The following is a 19,960-nucleotide window of genomic DNA, read 5'->3' on the forward strand; positions in this document are numbered from 1 at the left end:
TGGCGGCATCTAGGTAGTATACACAACAGTATATCAAATAAATACGTTTTTAAAGGAAGTATGAAGGTGAAAAACAAAACTCAACAAATAAAAAATAAAACCTAAATCACGAAGTCTGAAAACTCGAACGAAAAACAAAACAAAAACTTGATCATATATGTTTTATTATACAATTGGTCAAAATCGCTACCTGCCGCAGCTGCGACAATCAAGAAGTGTTCGCTCATTTTCGATTGATGATGATGCGTAAAAGTCGCAAAATTACCCAATGACATTTCAAGCTTACCATGTTTTCTGCTTACGCTGCTAGCGATATCCATATCTTGAAAAGAGCCTAACATAAAATAGCGGAAAGTAGCAGATAGTTGTCCACAGAGATTCGGTTGACACGTGGACATGAATTGAAAATAGATAAGATCAGTTTTGCTGATAAATGATGGATTTTCTCTTTTTTTGGAAGACAGTGCTAAAGTTAGTGTCAGCTATTTTGTATGCTTTCTCAGGCTTTTGATATTGCAGCATCTATGGAGTGAATTTAAGAGCAAGGTCAATCCCAGACAGATTCATCAATTATTCCCATAAAACGCAATTCACACATGACCGTCAGTCTGTCGGTGTCGGGCCCGTCACTGTCGACCTGACGGCCAGCAGCCCGTCAAACGAAAGTTGAGATTTGGTAGCTCCCATTGGCTGCCATATGTTGTGACAGAAATGGCGCACCATTTTCGAGATGGACGCAGATGGGGGAAGGGGGGATGGGGAGGGTAGAGGCCGAGAAGTTAAAAATATTCTTTGAATTACAGAAATAAAATACCACGCTTTTACAATCCTATGTCAAATAATGCTGCAATTTTATTTTCATGAAAGACACATCGGTTCACTGACTTAAATCAGGGAGCGAATCTCAAGATATCGTGCCGTAATAAACACTTTCATCTCAACAAATGGATAGAAAATGATATAAATTATCTTAAAAATGCATTTAAGCTTCATGCTGCATGATAACGTTCCTATTCCTCTTCCTCCAACACGCAGACATTCAAACCGACGGGCCCGTCACCGTCAAAAGTTGAACATTGCTGAACTTTCCAAAGCGACGGCCGTCAGGTCCGGCGCCGGCGCAGTCAGCTGTTGCCGGCCGTCAAACGCTGCCGGTTCACACATGCCCGTCGACCTGACGGCCGTCGCTCCGTCGGTTTCGGCCGTTTTGACGGTGTCGGGCCCGTCACCGGCAGACCTTACGGGCAAGTGTGAACTGCGTTTTAGTCAAGCTTTTTTTTCTGCTGGTAGGTAAGTGCTGGGAAGTATGTAGTATGTGGCAAATACTTCCTTCAAGTATGCATTAGAGTCACCAATTATGAATGATAATGTTCACACATCAGCTTGCAAGATAACTTTACTCATAGAATGTAGTTAATATAATCATGTAAACTTTTTATAGGTGTGTAATCATGACCTAATTGACTGAGGTGCTTGCTGTTACTGTTAAAATTTGTGCCATAGGTGCTTGAAATGATTATATTCATTGAAAAGAAGGGAGTCATGATTGCCATGTTAATATTCATGCAATTTGAATTGTTCTCAAAATAGTGTAATCAATCATGCTTATTATAGCAATAGACTAAGACAATAACTAGATTGCTATTTTTGACGGGCCGGGCCGGGCTGGGCTTGGAATATTTGCCAAGAGCGGGCTACGGGCTGGGCCGGGCTCTGAACCCATGGGCCCGGGCCGGGCTGGGCTGGGGATTTTGGGGCCCGTGGCGAACACTGCCAGACAGGGGGCGGATCCAAGTTCCAATCAACGCGCCCGCTCAGCCGTGACCGCCGCGCTCGCCCGCTGCCAGATCTGCCACTAGGGCTGCCAGATCTGCCACTAGGGCTGCCAGATCTGCCACCATCGCTGCCAGATCTCCCCTCGCTTCTGTCAGACCTCCTCGCCGGGTCTTGACCTCCGAGCAACAGCCGCTAGGCGGACCCACTCAAAAGAAATGACCGGTCGTTTCGTGTTGTTTACGACGCGTGACAGGCCCGCGAAAATGGATGATGGTGCGATCCGCCCAATGCATGGAGACGGGTGGTCGCGGTGAAGGAAAAACATGCCGCGGGCTTGCTTCGCGTTCATCAGGGTGGGGCCGGCTAATTGTGATGGGCGTGAAGTGTGGACCGGCCGGCCTGACAGCGCGAGCGAGCTGGCAGACGGTGCGGTGCGGCGGGGCCGGCCGGGCAGAGAAGGCGCATGGCACGGTGACCCAGGTGATCAGCGGATCGGGCAGAGTGCCAGTTCACAGTGCAGCGACCATGCATAGGACGAATGTCCTAGTTCATAATGCCAGAGAATCTTGCTAAAATTCGATTTTTAGCATAGTTTCTCTCTCTCTCCCTCTCTCTCTCTCTCCCTTATTCTCTCTCTCTCTCTCTCTCTCTCTCTCTCTCTCTCTCTCTCTCTCTCTCTCTCTCTCTCTCTCTCTCTCTCTCTCTCTCTCTCTCTCTCTCTCTCTCTCTCTCCCTGACTCTCTCTCTCCCTCTCTCTCCCTCCCTCTTTCTCCCTCTCTCACTCCTTCTTCTCAGGAACAAAGAGTCAACTATCAAAGTTTGTTTTTAACCTGCCAACTTTAAAATAGCCGGTGTATTCTACAGTAGGATGATTGATGAAGTAATTAGCGCCATTCCGATAGCAGAGCATATGGCAGTGACTAGTGATTTGCCCTATGCGCCCGATAGCAGCCTATGCAGCCGAACTACAAATTAATCACGCGATATAAGGCAGTCCCGTCGTGTACCAGCCCACGGCCGACGTCCACCAATGCGTCACTGTCCGAGAGAGCGAGAGAGGGTGTCCATTGGCGCCGGTCCCCAGTCAGCGTCCCCCGAATACGGTTCGGCTCCCCCGGGGGTGAAGAGCCGGCGGCGGGCTTTGTTTCCTCCGTAGGCTCAGCAGCGTCAGCTGCAGGAACGGAGATTCGCCATCCGAGCAGCCACGGACGATTCCCACACTATCGGAGAGCTAGCCAGAGAAAATTGCGGACTGGAAAAGAAAGCAACGGCGAGAGAAGTTGGGAGAGGAATCAATGATGGAGGCTGTAAAAAGGGGGAGAGAAAAATGAACGAGGATAAGGAAAAGACGAAAACGTAGAGGTGATGAAACGTAGCACATCATCCATCAGTGACTGCGATGATTTTCCACCTCGTCAAGCTGAAGTATGCACAATGCAAATGTAGCAGCCAAACGGAAAAGCTAACTGTAAGAACAAGAAGCATTTCTCCAGTCAACAACAGTGTTATCATTAATCCTTTGACATCAGCATTGCTCTCATACTCCCACTGCCATGCATTATAATTGCTGCCTCTGCGCATCATGGTGCTACTACATACCACTCCAAAACTTCCCAACATCAGGACTGCCAGCCCTTCCAAAGTGCATCGGACATCCAATGTCAAGGTCAAGGTCACTGCCTGTGTGGCCTGCAGGGTCGTCGGAGCGCCCGGGGCCGGATGAATCATAAGCGAATCTGAACGGGCCTCACTCTTCATTTGCCCTCTGAATTGGATGGTCGCCAATTACATGGTAGTGCAGTGCCAATTGGATGAGGCTGGGTGGCACGGGTTCGGAGAATTCTAGTGAAGATAATAGGGTAAATTGCGACACTGTTATAGTGTCACATGATGAGGAAATAAATAAGGCATGGTGTGAATCGGTTCGTCGAAAGTTTGGCTGTCAGTGTGAGCAGCGTATTTTGTGGCTAAAGTCTGATGACTTTTGCAAAGTGTGGGAGATTTGTGTTGACTTTGCGCAAAGCAGCGCGGACGCTATAAATTTCCCAAACGTCGATCGATGTCGTGGCTCAGAATGTTGTCCAAACATCGTTTCGCATTCATCAACTACGAACCCATCCCTACACCAGACGAAAGGCAATTATAGGAGAGCATAACTGCGGGGATCTGCAATTTTTCTCCATCTCGAGGCTTATTTTCAGACGAAATAAACACATTTGTAACGTAAAGCGACAGATTCATCAGCGGCATTGACGCAGGAAAAACACGTCCCGTCGACCGCACTCGTTCGTCGGACTGTGATGAAGCCCAGCTGGCTGACTGCTCGGCCAGTCTAAAACACGACAGGGCTGCTCAACTGGAGGCCAGTTAGAGTCTGCTCCAACTGGAGGACAGCGCTGTCAATGAGGGGATCGCATCAGGAGGTGGCGAATCTAATTTGATGACGTAAGGCGCTAAGTGAGGCTAAAAAAACTTGATCGATTGAAAATGAAAGCATAAGTTTGTTTGTGATACTCTCTCAAAATGACCGTCTTGCAAGAAGGCCAGTGAAAATCGTGTCATGTTCCTTTATTGTTTCGTTGATTTCGGAAATCCAGCACGTGGACTGGTTGAGATAGGCCAAACTAAAGACGGCTAGATCAGTAACTACATGAACATGAAATCACAAAGCAGCAAGCTCAAGAACATCCTGAAGCTAGGACCTTACAAGTCATCATGCTGCATTTCACGCTGGCGATCGCACCTGCCACTGTCCGGACCAGTTCTTTGTCTCGGAAATTTATTATGTCTTTGTCACCGACACTGTGGGAATTCTTGCTACTGCGAATGCAGCCTCGACGTCGACAGTATCGTCAGCTACCACGAAGACGACAGTCCGTCACCAACTCGATCTAAAGTCACAACCACGAATGATACCACAGCCACAGTCACGAACCGAATCACAGTCACATCCGCGACCAGAGTAGCAGGCAGGCACGATCCGAATCACAGTCCGATACCACCTACGCAAATCATCCTGACGTACGGTTCAAATCAACCCGCCGTTCTGCACTTACAAATCGGCCAAGCATCCAGTGCAAATTATTCCGGCGTGTGATGGATAGCCCAGGCCATCGCAGGTATTGATTTTAGGGGAGAGCCTGGAACAGAGGTCCAATGGTATCAGCCCCTAGACTCCCACCCTATAGAAGGGCCGGGAAGAGCCCAATGCGGCTGTCGTAGGGGGGCGAAAACGGGCATGATTGACGATGTAGACGAAAGTGGCGACATTGATCAAACGACGCGCCGATTCTGCGGCGAAACTGGCGTAGTTACGGCGACGATAACGTCGACATGGACAATGTCGCGGTGCCGCGTACGCACATTACTGGCGATAGATTATGCTTATCATTTCTATATGGCAGCCTAGTGGCAGAAAATGCTGATGGTTCGTGTAACTAGCGGCAGCAAAGGGACGAGACATTTGTTAATGTCGACCTCATATCATCTGCGCGACACATAGTGAAGCGCCTTATTCATGAGTAAGCATGTTTCTTCTGAAATCATATTATGGGAAAAGTTAAATGCGCTTAGTTATTTTTGGGAGTTGTCAAAACAAAAGTACACAAAAGGAGCCCCTCGCTCCATCGAAGGTATCTATTACTCGGTCATGATTGTGGTTTATACAACTCGTATTCCATTCGTGACTTCGTGACTGCGATGCACCACGCCTGCCGTTGACTCACCGCCGTCCACAAATGGACATGGTGACGCGTGGACAGACCAGTAACAATACACGGAGTGGAGCTGATTTACGGTCCATCCCCTGAGCGTTACTGCACTGTGTCCGGGTCACGAAAGGTCAGTCCACAGCACACGGGCCGTTCTGTGCTCCTCTCCGCGGTACGTGACGAGAGAGCAGACACGGTCCAGCAGGCGTGCTAAACTATTCAGAATGGAACTCTCCGAACACTAACTGGGGCCGTTTTAGCAATGCAATGGTGTGGATCTTGTAAGGTCATTGCCACATAAATATCCCAAAGCAGGAACTATTTTACTCTAACTAAACCCTTTTCCTGGTATATTTCTGAAATATTCAGCATGTTAGATACTGCAGTCTGCAGCAATCAGTCACCGGCCAATGGCTACTGATCGTCCACCACTGACCATTGACCACTACATACTGACCAGTGGTCACTGGCTAATGTGGCTAATATCCAACAATCAATCTGATCACAGACCACTGACCACACCACAGACCATTGACCACAGCTACAGACCACTACCCCGGCCTGCGGACTGTTGAGTGTTGGCTTGTGGTACCCCGTCATAGCGCAGTTTCGGCTCGGTCCCGGGCCAGCGGATGTGCACCTTCGGTCTCAGTGATGACCGGGTCATTTGAAACCGGAGGTGGCCGCTTAAGCCATTTCCAGCAGCATTAGTCTAGATGCAGCGCTGCAAGAGCTTTGTGGGATTAGTCAACGGAATGGTCCCGCCCCCTCCTCACTTTCATCCATCCGACATGCATCGGTCAGTCTGCAGGTTCCGTCTAGGTGTTGCAAAATCAATTTGTAAACTAAAAGGTGCTTTGTGCTTATGGCGTTTGTTCCCTATTATCTCGTATTGCAAAACCGACCTTATTGCATGACATGCAATACAATTTTTATCAGGGAAACCAATGGCGACAGGGGATTTTGCACTTACATTAGGTTTAAAACATGTTTGGAGTGGCGTTTTTACGCTTCAGCATCTTTCCTTGCCGATCTACGTCAATTCTAGAAACTCAGCTCTCCAAAATGGAAACACTGGAACGTTTCTCTGAACTCCTGTCTGTGGCAGTATCCGTGAGAGCCTCCCTCCCTGCATCAGCTGGCCGGCTCCGGTTGCAGCGGTCGCTCCCATGAGCAAATTGGTGGAGGTCGCGCGGCGGGCCCCTGTCCACAGCACGGTCCCAGGGTCAATATTGGCGCTGCCAGAGGCGATAGGGTGCGCCGCAGCAGCGCCAGGACACCTAGAGGTCAGGGGTCATCTGATGACACGGTCAGGTCTGCGGGAAAAGACGGATGATGGGAACGGCATGTGAACGCAGTGAGGTCGGTGAGTCTTCATTTGCAATATCAGGTGGCAAGAAAATCAAGGCAAGAAAGGACGTGAACATTTCGGCGTGAAAGCATATGAGCCAGCGGTGCTTCAAAGGGTGTTGACAGCCATACAGTGCAGCTTTATTGTTCATTTTATAGCGGCCTTGACATTTGCTGACGATGACGACACATGAGAGCGGTAGGGATGGAGGGTGGCCCCCGCGGCCTGCACTGTCCACACCAGTTGGCTACCGGCCACTTTCGAGGATTACAGCCACCTCCAACTGACAGATAAATTGGACAGTGGCCAGGCCAGTCCCAAGAGGTTCATGACCATTGACCAACTGGCCCTGGTTTGTCCGTGGTGGCGCAAAAGTCAGCAGGAACTGGTTAGCAGGCTAGCTACCTACACGAGGACCAGGCGACCGGTCGCACCGTACAAAAACCGGACCGGTCCGGCAACGAGTACATCCGGACATCGCACAGTGGGCCGATATGCCATTCTAGCGCGACAGGGCCTGAATCTTCGAACGGAACCCTTGGTTTTTCGCGAGTAATTCGCGTAAAAAGCGGACGATCGCAACGAAACTTTCAGTACCCTCGCGATAACTACTTTTACAGCTAACCTGAAAATTTCATGACCCTGACCTTAATGATCTTTGACCTGTGACCTTCTTTCGAGACCATGTTTGGCCGAAATCGCGATTTAGCGTATGTCTGCTCGCATTAGCCGCGGGTTTGCAGTCTTTTCTTGGTTTAAAGCGTTCAAACGTGGGATATTATGTTGCTCCCATGCATTAGGGTGGATGTCAGGGTCACCAGAAGGTCAGGTAAGGTCATTGACCTTTGATGGCCTTGGTTCACTTTTTCGAGTTTTACATGTTTCTAGGCTAGTTTTTGGAGCTGAATTCGAATCTAGCAACCATTTGAACATTTATTTTGTAGCTTTGGTGCCTTCGTAACATGTTACAAAGCTGTCAGAGGCGGTTGCCACCTACTGCAAATACCCGGCAAAATCCTTACTGGTTGACCAGACCTGACCTGACCCGACCTGGCCTAAATGTATGAAGACATCATCTATGATCGAAAATAGCATTATATTCGTGATCAGCACCCAAAAAACCCATAGCAGCCGCCCTTTACGACGTTCTAACAGGTCCCGAGTTTCCCGACTTTTGGGTCATTGACCTGACCTGGAAGGTCAACCGATGACCTAGGACCTTACAATTGGGTATCATCAGCTTCCTCTTGTCACGGGCAACACGCTCGTCTTTTCCGCGAAGCTCTAGCTCGATCAGGGGCGAAACGGCGGGGGGGAGGGGTCCAACGGACTCCTTCTATACGTTCGCGGCTGGAAAAACACCACTAGGGGCGAGGGTTAAGCCAAATCTGAGGGCTTATTTCAGAAAGACAGCTAAAAGAGCAATTGAATGCACTATTCCGCGACGATGTAGCTCTATTGGTCCCCGAGGTAAGGGCCGGTTTTCGAGAAATGTTGATATATGCAACATTTTACCTTTGATGACCTCTGGTGACGTGACCTTTGACCTGACCTAGAAATGACTAATAACTCCATTGGAATTTCGGGCGCTCTTTCGAATGCCACTTACTACGTGTCGCTATGTGGCCCAAGAGCCGAGTTAGAAGGGGAGTGTTCAATCAACACCTCCCGGCCCGGCGCGTTTGACGCCGAGCACCGGTCCGGCGCGGGTTGATGTTTGGCTCCTACATCCAAAGTCGCAAAAAGTCGCAAAAAATGACTGTTGGATCTTGTAGTGCAATGAATAATTGACATGTAGCGTAGCGAGATTTTCGAAGCGGTACTCTGCGGTACTTTTTTTAAAAGTCTATTTGTGTGTGACATCAATTATGTGAAATTATATTTTCGTCCTTAAATCTTTGCGGTGCCAATGCATCAAAACCAAGTAAGAGTTCGCCATTTTCATGTGGTTATGTGTGTTCTGCAAACCCGGAGCTATCGTTTGATGTATATATTTGTGGAATTCCTCCTCAAATTGTGATTGTTTTCGTGGATCAAAGATACGTTGTCGAAGAGTGCGGGGGACGAGTTCGGTCCAAACGATTCCGAAGTTCGTGTTTAAGCTGAGTTTTCGCCATGAAATAGCAATTGTGTTGGAAAACAAAGACCACAGCATTGTAGTATGATCATTTTTGAACAAATTTGTATAGGTTTTATTGCACATCCACAAAGTTCGATTTTTTTACCCATGTCGTGCTAGACCTGGCGATCGGCCCAGTGTGCATCGGACGGAGACACTGGACGGGCACGAGCCAAAACCAGTCACGGGAAATGACCTGCGTACCTGGACTGGAAGCGTCGCTGGGTCTTTAAACTGTTAAACCATGTATCATTATATTTTAAATGAGACTTACCAAACATCTGCCCCCTTTTATCATATCCATATTTTTTTTCCTCACATAGCAGCAAGTATGCACACTGCACCGCCTTCTAACCATAATAGTTTGTCTTACGAGTATGCTAGTGTCTACGAGTCTAATGTCTACGTTCTCGTTCTTTCTCTGATCACCATTTCTCACCATCCTTATTCTCGCTCTTCCAACACTTTTCCATTTCCTACCAATTACAGTCTTCCTCTAATACCATTCTCACTACCCTGTATCTATCCCATTCTCTTCTTCCTTCCCTCTCTCTCCCTTTCCGTCCGCCTCTGCCAGCCGGCCTCTCAGTATTGATCTCGCCACCCCCGTCGCTCCCGCTCACTGCTGTCGACTCCGACTCTGACTCCCCGGGCGAGCCCAGTGCAGCTCGGCGCCGGGGACAAGCCATCCCTGCACGTGCGTACCCGGCGCAGATTGGTCGGAGTGCGTGGTCACTGATTAGTTTATGAGGTCGCCGACACGCGGCGCCACGTGCCACCCCCGTGACGTCACAGCGGGGGACGCCGCTGATTGGTCGGATTGGGACTATGACCTTGCGAAAAGCGGTTTGATTGGATATAGATCACTCTGATGTTTTTGACTGGACTGAAATGAGACATCCAATAGTCGTAAAGTGGGTGTCAAACCGAAGTTGCTGGCTTTAAAAATGTCATTCCGCTGGTAAATTGTGCTGCAGGACTGAGACATTGACGAGGAAGGGCCAACAGAGAGCAAGCACAGAAAAAAAGTCCTGGGCCACTCACCCCGGAAGAGTAAAAATAAATCACGACGCCGGTCGCGGAGGGTGCCGATGATTTCCTATGCGCCGCTGTGGCCATAATTCGTTTGGTAGTCGGAGCACGCACGGCAGCGCTTCAGAAACCCCTGGAGCCCCTGCTGATGCTCCACTGGGGGCTGGACGGATATAGATCAGCCGGTCCAGGCTGGACTAGACAGAGACGATAAGAAAGGAGGTGCTCCTTCAAGCGAGAATATTCGGTCAACGGTGCCCGGAGTGACCCGACTGCTGCCTCCCAGGGTCGCCCCTGCGCCTCTTCGTTGGGCGCATTGGTGCCGCCGCTTCCTCCTACATTTACATTCAATTACCGTCAATTTGTGCCAGATGTGACCTGGTGGCGTCATTGCTGGTGTTCAGAGAGGGCCACACTGGGGCCAACAGAGCCCAAACGTCACCCTGGGGAGCGTGTCGGGGTCATGACTTGCAATGTTCGTCAGTACTCCGGTCAACTAACTTTGTCCGTCATGTCAATCATTAGGTCAAAATAAGAATGTGATAAGACATCACTACGCCATTGGGTTAATCCCAGAGTTAACCCACGAGCCGCTGGGGGGGGGCATAAAGTTGCCCCCCCTTTACGTTTTGTGGAATATCTCCGAAACCTGATGAGCTACGAACGTGAAACTTGGCATAGCTTCAAATGAATACCTAGGCAATGTTTGAAGAAAGTTTGGTGGTTGTAGCATCAAAGATGACGTCACAGTGACGTCATAAAGTTTTGTCGTTTTCCGATATGGACCGTTTCTGATGACGCTGAGCATGAAACTCAACTGTAAATGAACTAGACAGCACCTGCTGTCATCCTAAAACATCTAAGTACACTTCCATCTAGTTCCTGACCAATAATCGTCCCTTTATATTCGGTCCCATATACCTGATGTATTGTGAGGAAACTGAGAGTCGCAAATCTATAATTTGACTTATGACGTCACTGTGACGTCATTTCAAATGGGATCGACACCAAATTTGGACACAACCTCGGCTAGGTATTCAGGAAGATGTGTGCAAAGTTTCGCTTCTCTATCTCTTCGCGTTGCGACGATATCGCCGCGGAAGTAAAGGGGGGGCAACTATATGCCCCCCCCCAGCGGCCGGCGGGTGGCGCGGAGGCCCAGCGGCCGCCGGGTTAAAGGATTCTCGCCGTTTGTCCATGAGGCGCTGTCCATCCAGCATCTGAGAAGAGCTGATGGATCTATCATCGCTCGTTGACCCTGTTATAAGCTGTCGGGAGCTCGACACACCAGCTGCCTTCTGATCAGCCTGGGAGGTTCGTCGTTTGACCTGCAGCAGTGAGCCCTGGAGCGAGAGATCGATCGTACCCGGGGTGGAAGGCCGCAGAGCCGGCTGCAGGCTCCAGCTGCAGCCGACAGCTCTCTGGAGAGGCAGCGGCTGCAGCCGACGGAGAGGCAACGGCTGCAGCCGCTGGACGGGTGACAGATTTGGGGTGGCTATGGAAAATGGAGGTCTTAGAGACTTAGATCATACTTGGTGATTCGGCAATGCAAAAAAGGTTCGTAGCAGGCGTTATAGTCCGATGATGCATAGCCAAAACAACTGTGCTCCTTTGGTAGATAGATGGCTCGGAAACAAAACAAAATTTCCAGGAAAATTGGTTACTTCACGAGTGCGCTGGTCTGGGAATGGGGACAAAGGACGCGACCAAAAAGCTGCGGTGGTATGGGAGCTACTGCGTGACAGCAACTAAGATGGATCTACGATAGCACAAAAAACGAGACGCACTGGAGAATTTATGGCGAGATTGATCACCCAGCTCATCCGCTGATACATTCTCTAGATTTACTATCCGAACTACCCTGCCTAGTTTGAATGCATGAAATGTTTTAGTGGTAACTTTAATTTCAATTCAATGAGCTGCCTCTAATGGAGCTCCCGCAAAACTTGATCCAATTGGTAAAAATAGGAGCAGGACTGTCACTGAAATAGGTTTCCCTATCCTCGCTAATCTTGATGGCGGCGTGCCGTCAGCCTCCGTCACTCAATTAACACATCCGAACGATTCGCCATGGTCGACAGCGCTAAACGATTCCGGTTATTATTCAGTTCATCATGACGAGCTGCCAAACTAAGGGCTCGTAGGCGGTCGCCGTTCCGTAGGTCCCAGTGGAGCGGTAAGCCGAATCGATTCATAATCTGCTCATCAGAAAATGACAGTCTGAAACTAGCCGTTAGATTCTCACATACATACAGGGACAGGCTCTGCGCCCGTCGCATAAAGGCAGATGTCGCGTTTGATGAGCTGATACGGCACATAAAGATGAGATAGATTACAGACATTGGACCACATATAGAAATCAGGCATACGTTCCTCATTTCTGGGAATCATTAGGAGAGCAAATGATGATCCGCGGCCATAACGACGAATTTAAGATAGGATGGAATATTTAGATGAACACTGCTTATAGCACTTTTCGTTGAATATACAACCGAGACCAGGAAGAGACGTGTAGTAACCACTGAGGCACTCACCAATCAAAGTGCTATGCATATCTATGTAGAAGCGGCCCGAGGACCTACATACGGAGAAGCTACATGCGGCCAGTGCTTCTTCGAAGCTACATACATACGGCATTCAACCGGAAAAAAAATTGAATGAAGGCAGATACACATATAAAACCGGTTTTAACTTTACCTACGTGCATTTGACATGTGATCGTGACTGTGATAACAATCTGCTCTCGCTGATTGGTCGCTACACGGTCACGTGACACCGTGACCGGCATGCCCCGAGGCGAGGCATCGGGCCGTCGGGAGACTGGGTAGCTGTATTTTGTAACGTAAAGCAGTTCAGCGGCGACAGTTATGGGCGAGATGGGCCGGGAACCCGACTAGCATGGCCGACTATTGCAAAATGAGATGACAGGGTTGCTCGAGCGAGATGATATAGAGGCGACGGCTGCTGTCGTTCCATACACCCGGGCGTTGAAACGGGAGGTCATGATCACTCGTTCATGGTTATGGAGCTCGTTCAGACAGTGCTTTCCCAGCTCCGCCGGAACCCTTCGCGCCACGCTCCGAGGGAGACTGGATTCCGGAGAGCTGTTTTCATAAACAGCGGAGTCTTTGAAAATCAACACCGGGCCCATTACCGCACCAGCCACCACATCAGCAGCGCATCATTTGCCACGGCGCATCGCGTCTTCGGAGCCGTAAATTACTGGCGCCTCTGGAGAGGGGAGACCGCAGAAAAACACTCGGAGACACGTGGTTCGCCAAGTAAATCACTGCTCGGTCCGGCGTAGGGGATCTGAGACCCTTCTTCGGTCGGCTGGTGTATAACAGCTGCCCCCAGGGCTGCAAGCCACCCCAGGTTTACCAAAAGCCTAAGCTTCCCTTCTCGTGCGCCGCTTTGGTGGACCAGAAGCAGTGCAGAGGTCAGAGCAAGTCAGGAAATCGCGTATTGTCTTTTCGTCAAGTCATCAATTAAAAAACTGAGTAAGACGCTGTTCTGTCGGGATGGTTCAAGGAAGAGAGCAGCCGACTTCCTTGCAGAGCATTGGGACAGCCGTGCCGCATTCGGTTCACGTTGCAGCGCCGGTAGAGTGAAGTCTGGTTTCAACGGACGAACGCTTCCGCTGCACTTTCGTGGCTCTGTGGTCGCTTAGGCCAAGCCTTAAAGTGAACTACTAAAAAAGAAAGTGAACAGGCTGGTAGGTCGTGACATGGGCTATGAGCTGTTTAACGGCTTTTTTATATCCTTTCACTTAATTAATTGAGTGCCACGCGTTCGGCTTTATTGATCAAGTTGACAAATAGCCAAATGTCGGAAAACTGCGTCGATATCGGAACGTTTAGAGTTCTTGCTAGTGTTATCGGACATCGTAATAGTAGAATATTTTTTCTGTGTACTAACACGTATAGTGATACCCCTGGGGTAATGCCTGAATGGCCCATTTTATAACACCGTGCAATCACTATTTGTAGTCCTTGCCACCATTCCGCGGCAAACCCTAATTACCTATATTACCGACAGCCAGCTCACGGTCACGGTGACCCAATGACCCATCACGGACAACTCTGACGTAATCCGACCCGGGCTGTTTCCGCCGGAACTCGGCGACCTTTCTCCTCGGCCCGTGGCGTTCAAATCCAACCACGAACCACCACCAGATCGCCTACTGCCAACAAACGTGCCGCCTGGCCGCCCACCCGTGACTCCCACTCCTCCCCGTCCAATCTCGCAGCGCTACCGCCGGCGCCGAGCATTAGCCCAGTCAGGAGGCACAAGTGCGCTCAAAGGCGCCGCAAATGGCACCACTGCGCCGTGAGTGTCTGAGTGGCGTCGTACTGCTACTCGAGGAGGCTGGTTAACGTTTATGGCCGCTGGTTAGAGCTGAACCACGTCTCGAATCAAAGTGCTTCCCCACGCGACCAAGGTCGCTGGTTCCTGCGCCTCATGCAATCAAATTAAAAAAGTTTTGGTGTGTGGTATCCTGCAGAAAACATTTCAAGTAAAAGTTGGCAAAATATTTTGAGGACGATGATCTAATCGCAGACGTAAACAAAAATCACTTCATATCACATACACCGTCCGATGCCTGCGAGTAGCCCTAATGCATTATTCCTGCATAATCCTTCCTTATATCACAGCCTCGTCCGGTAGGATAGGAAGCCAAGGCACCGATGAGAACGGTGCGTGACGGAAGTGCCGCTGCAGACAGACAGGAGGGGGGGGGGCACGTCACTCTACTCACGCCATCAGTGTGTGCCTAGCGCATCAGGATGGGCACGGCACCAACGCCCCCCGCGGCTGGAAATTAGCTGCCGCTCGGCGGAGGTGAATTTCCTGCCTTGAGCGGCTTCAGACAGCACCTTGCGGGGTGCGGCGGCAGTGCTACGCACATTGAGATCGTATTTCCTTGAAAATGGCCACACTCCCGTTTCAAGGACACAACAAATCCGCAAGAAATCCACAGGGACGGTCGGGTATTTCGCTGGTGGATGTTCTTATCGCCGTTCTCGAGTTGATATTATTTCGTGCCTTTTATCATCTCAGTCTGGCGGCCAGCTGCTACAGAGCCGAGGCCGCCAACAAAAATTCCTGTTATTAAATTCCATTATCCTTATTGGGGAGTGGCCGCGAGCGGACCATTATTTAGCTGCGCCGCGTCTGTCGGCGCTGCGCCGGGATGACCGCGCTCCTCGTCGCCGGCAAAAAGTCGCGTCACGCCGCCAGTGCGCCACGATGGCCGCCGGTGCGCCGTATTTCGGTCGTCAACCCGGTGCGCCGCGCCACCGGACACATGCTGACAGTATGTAAATGCGGCAGACGCGGCTGTCTGGGGACTGAAGCGGCGCGGTGTGCTCTTCAGGACCGGGGCTCGCGGCCCCGGGTACGCTTCCGAAAGCCATTGCGTCGCTAGATATCGACAGCTCGCCGGAACATGCCACAATAGTAGCACCACGCTGTAATGATGTTTTGATGACTGAACGCAATTGATGATTGCGGCAAAGCCGCCTATTGTTGCCGTACGATTAGTCGGTAATTATTAAAATGACATCACCTATAGCCGGGCGTTGATGAGGCAACTTCCCTCCCGTGTACCTTTGACTACTGGTCGAGCGATGAATAGGGTATAACGATGAATATGAGGCAGTCTCCCTTCTGCATAGCAACACTGAGCGACACCGTGGGCCGGTAAATAAGCCCCTTGTGCGCCGTGATAGCCATTTCCATAGGAAAGTCTTGGGCATTCACAAGGGACCGTTTGTCCGTAACCGTAGGAAGGGACAAAGAGGAATGAGCGCGAGCGACAGGGAAGGGAAGCTAGAACAGGCGCACGGGAAAGAGAAGGAAACGAACCAAGGGCTATGGAGTAAAGAAGACGCTTTCCTCGCTGATGCTGGGTTATAACGGAGTACCATCAATGGGAAAAGCGGCGTAGACTATGTAGCTCGTGGCTGGTGTGAAGAGCCGATGCGAACTCGCTGGCCTGCGTTGAGAAGTGTGGACTGTGGATTGCCGTATGTTGAGGTCGTGTGGACTGACCTGGCTGGTGCATGTGGATTTCCCTGACCTATGTGGAGGCCGTGTGGACTGCCCTGGCCTGCGTGGAGATCAGTGTGGACTGCAGACACTCGGGCCTGTGTGGACAGCCATACAGGCTGACCTGGCCTGTGTGGACTGCTGTAGCCGTGTATCGGCCGTGTGGACTGACCTGGCCGGCGTGGAGAGTGGTGTGGACGTTGTGAACCCGGCGCGCGGGGTCGGCGACTCTGTGCCGTCCTCCTCTCGCAGTGGCTGGGCCGGCTCGTAATCGTACACCACCGTCTCCACCATGGAGCCCTTGCTGCTCCCGAACGACACCCTGCGGACGAGAGACGGCGTCAGAGAGAGGCGGCAGAGACGGCCGGCAGAAACTTACTGGCAGAGACGGCGTCAGAGACGGCCGGCAGAGACGGCGGGAGAGACAGACCGGGACGTCAGAGACGAGCTTCAGTGGCAGATCAGGTCAGGTCAAGGGTCAGTGCAGACTAAGGGCAGGAATGCTTATCATTTTAAGAGGATGATAATCAAGCTTTACTTCCAAATCAGGTGGCGGATTGGACAATGTTGCAACGCAAATGTTTTCTTCATCACAAGCTGTGTCACGTGTGATCGTCGCAATCGTCGTGACCACTATCAAGACAAAGGAACGTTCTTTTGGCACAAATGCGACGTCCAACAGCATACCCCCACGCCGTAATGGTGCCTCGGCTGGGGCGATAATGTTTGCCAATAGTTTTTATGTCTCCGCTAGCGTCATTCCGCAAATAAACGGCACCCATTGCTCGCATGAAGATTACGTCGGCCCCCACTCTCGTTCTCCCTCTCGCTCTCGTCGACATTCCTAAACCAGGACATTCTTTGTTCTCGTGCAATATCATAGGGATTAAGTTTTTTGTCGCCCGACAAAAAGGAAAATCTAATAAACAAGCGTAATACCAGCAATGTTGGCAGCGAATGGAAACTGGTCTCCCTCGCAACCCGGCCTCTGGTTTTCCGCGAGGTGGCCTTTGTCCAGCCCCTGGGCTCAGTACCCCGTAACCGTTCTCAGTAGCCCGCAATAAAAGGACGTGACGAATTAGAGGTGGTGCCGACAGTGAGGTCAGAAGGTCAATGGAGGTACAGTCACCAGCACTTGCTACTAATCACCTCGTTTTTGTTCAGTAGTTTGAAGACCGATCAATTCTCAGTCGCGCAAGATACGTCAAACGATCCGTTTGGTCCTCCGATTTTCGAATATCTAACTTGTTTTTGTATATTCGAAGCATTTTGGGATGGAGAGCCAAAAAACCTCTTTTCTGCCCTAAAGTGTGCCCCAAGAAGTCGTAGAACCTAGCCCCGCCTCTGATCCACACACCACTAGTGCCATCTCTTGTCAGCCCGAACAAGCCGCAGAAGTAAATAATGTCACGTGACCTTTGCACACGCTACAATTACTACGCAGCTGTAGTGGGGGAAGCGGGGCGGAGGCGTGGAGGGGGACGCGATCGGTCGGCTGGGGTCAGGTCGCCGACGTCAGAGGTCATCCGCCGGAGGGTGTTTGAGCGGTTGGGCCGTGTGGGCTGGGGCCTGCGGAGTGGAGAGCGCCTGGACCTGTCTGGAAACAAGTCCTACAACGCTGTGACAGTCGAGAATATTGTGAGGAAAGAGGGAGAGGGAGAGGGAGAGAGAGGAGAGAGAGAGAGAAAGAGAGGAGAGAGAGGGAGAGAGAAAGAGAGAGAAAGAGAGAGAAAGAGAGAGAAAGAGAGAGGGAGAGGGAGACAAAGAGAGAGAGAGAGAAAGAGAGAGAGAGAAAGAGAGAGAGGATACAGGGAGAGCGGGAGAGAGCGAGAGCGAGAGAGCGAGAAAGAGAGAGAGAGGGGCGAGAGAGAGCGAGAGAGAGCAAGAGAGAGGGCGAGAGAGAGCGCGAGACAGTGCGAGAGAGAGAGAGAGAGAGCGAGAGCGAGAGAGAGCGAGAGAGAGCGAGAGAGAGCAAGAGCGAGAGCAAGAGCGAGAGCGAGAGCGAGAGCGGGAGCGAGAGCGAGAGCGAGAGCGAGAGCGAGAGAGAGCGAGAGCGAGAGCGAGAGCGAGAGCGAGAGCGAGAGCGAGAGAGAGAGAGAGAGAGAGAGAGAGAGAGAGAGAGAGAGAGAGAGAGAGAGAGAGAGAGAGAGAGAGAGAGAGAGAGAGAGAGAGAGAGAGACTGGAGGGAAGGGATAAGGACGGAAGGAGAGACAAGAGAGACAGAAAAGGAAAACCAGAGAGGGTAAAATGAGATAGAGGGCAATGGGTAAATCAGTGAGAGGGAGCGAGAAAGAGGAAATATTTAGTTGTGTCAGCTTGTTTCACATGTAAAACGTAAATTTGCTTTTCATCATTACAGCTTCGGATTTGAAATTAAATCTTAGCATCCTTATGATAAACCCACGTTGACGGGATGCAGTAGCGGCGGAACACCTTCAATTAGGGGGGGGGGGGGGGCACTGCCGACTTTTGGTCCTATTATTTCCATGCAACGCTCATAGGGCTAATGTTGAAATGCAAAAATCAAAGGGGGCACGGTGCCCCGGTGCCCTTCCCGTTCCGCCGCCTATGACGGGATGGGGACGCTTTTATGGTCGTCGTTGGGAGCTCGGCACTAATGGGGTCTGGGGATGATGTTGAAGGTTTCGCAAATGTTTCATAAAAGAGATGCTATTTTTGCACAACCTATTTAACATTTTTTACGTTTGCTGTGAAAATGTTAGGTCCAGTTCATTCAAAATCAGGTCCACGACTCCACAGCTTACAACAGGAGCTAGCTAGCATAACAATTAACCCGCGCCGTGTTGGTGGCATGAACTTTCCGTCGAGTGCTGGGGGGGGGGGGGGGGCGTTTCACGTCCCTCCGTCTAACTCGGCTCCTGGGCCACGTAGCGACACGCGGTAAGCGGCAATCGAAAGAGCGTCAAAAATAAGGAGGAAAACACTCGGTCATTTTAAGGTCCGAGTAAAGGTCAGGTCACCAGGATTCATCAAAGGTCAAATTTTGTTGATTTCAACGATTTTGAACACCCGACGGCTAACTTGGGAACCAATAGAGCTACAGCGCCGCAGAAAAGCGCATTCGATAGCTCTTTTAACGCTCTTTCGCCAACATGTCCTCAAATTTGACCTCAGATCAACGGTTTAGCCCCCAGAGGGCACCGCTCTGATTGACCTCAAATTTGACCTCAGATCAACGGTGTTTTCACCGCTCTAGCACGTCTCTGTCAAAAGTAAAAAACTGCTGAAGACCTTTTATGTCCTAAAATGACCTCAGGGGCACACACAGGGGTCACAGGTGCGATTTTCCGATTCAGTATGTCATGTTTACCTATGGACCGATGTTTGAGTGGGTGTAGAACGAAATTCGTCCAAAAGAGGCGCATTTCAATTTTCTCCCATTGACTTATACCTAATGAAGCAGTCGCAAAATTGACGTGACCTTAGGTCACAGACATACAAAATCCGAGGTATCCATTTTATACACACTTTTACCCTAAGCAATTACTGAAAGTTTTAAAGTCCGTTCAGTCGGTGTAGCTACAGCGAGCTTTCGATTTTTTTTTCTGAGGTAAGGTCACTTGACGTTACGGTGACCTGACCGTCGCCGTTTTTTTTTTTAGATATTCGCGAAAAACCTGAGAGGGAAGGGTGTAAAACGCCCCCCCCCCCGCCCCCCCCCCAGCATGGCGCGGGTGGTCGACATAGCGACTCGGACTGAACAAATGCCTTTAACGTTTAAACGGTTGAATGAGGTGAGAGGATTGAGGTAGGCTTGAATCGGATTTTCTTCTGCTTGTCGGTAGTTTAGGTTGAAGTTAATTTCGTGAGCTGTCCATAATCATTTAACAGGGAAAATTCAGCTGCACATCGTTCGGGTCAAAGTAATACCAAACATTCTCAAATCTGGTAGTAAAGAGC

The 19,960-nt window shown here is 50.4% G+C and overlaps 1 protein-coding gene across 1 annotated transcript in view; it reads right to left on the reverse strand.

Annotated features, from left to right (window-relative positions):
- LOC122389051 (proteoglycan 4-like) overlaps positions 1-19,960 on the reverse strand; it is a 114,271-nt gene that overhangs the window by 39,913 nt on the left and 54,398 nt on the right. The window contains exon 2 of the mRNA XM_043380721.1: positions 16,212-16,361. Within this exon, the coding sequence (XP_043236656.1) occupies positions 16,212-16,361 (150 nt within the window). The remainder of the gene's footprint in view (positions 1-16,211; positions 16,362-19,960) is intronic.

This window comes from Amphibalanus amphitrite, unplaced genomic scaffold (assembly GCF_019059575.1).
Source record: "Amphibalanus amphitrite isolate SeventyFive unplaced genomic scaffold, NRLGWU_Aamphi_draft 000342F_arrow, whole genome shotgun sequence".
NCBI lineage: Eukaryota > Metazoa > Arthropoda > Thecostraca > Balanomorpha > Balanidae > Amphibalanus > Amphibalanus amphitrite.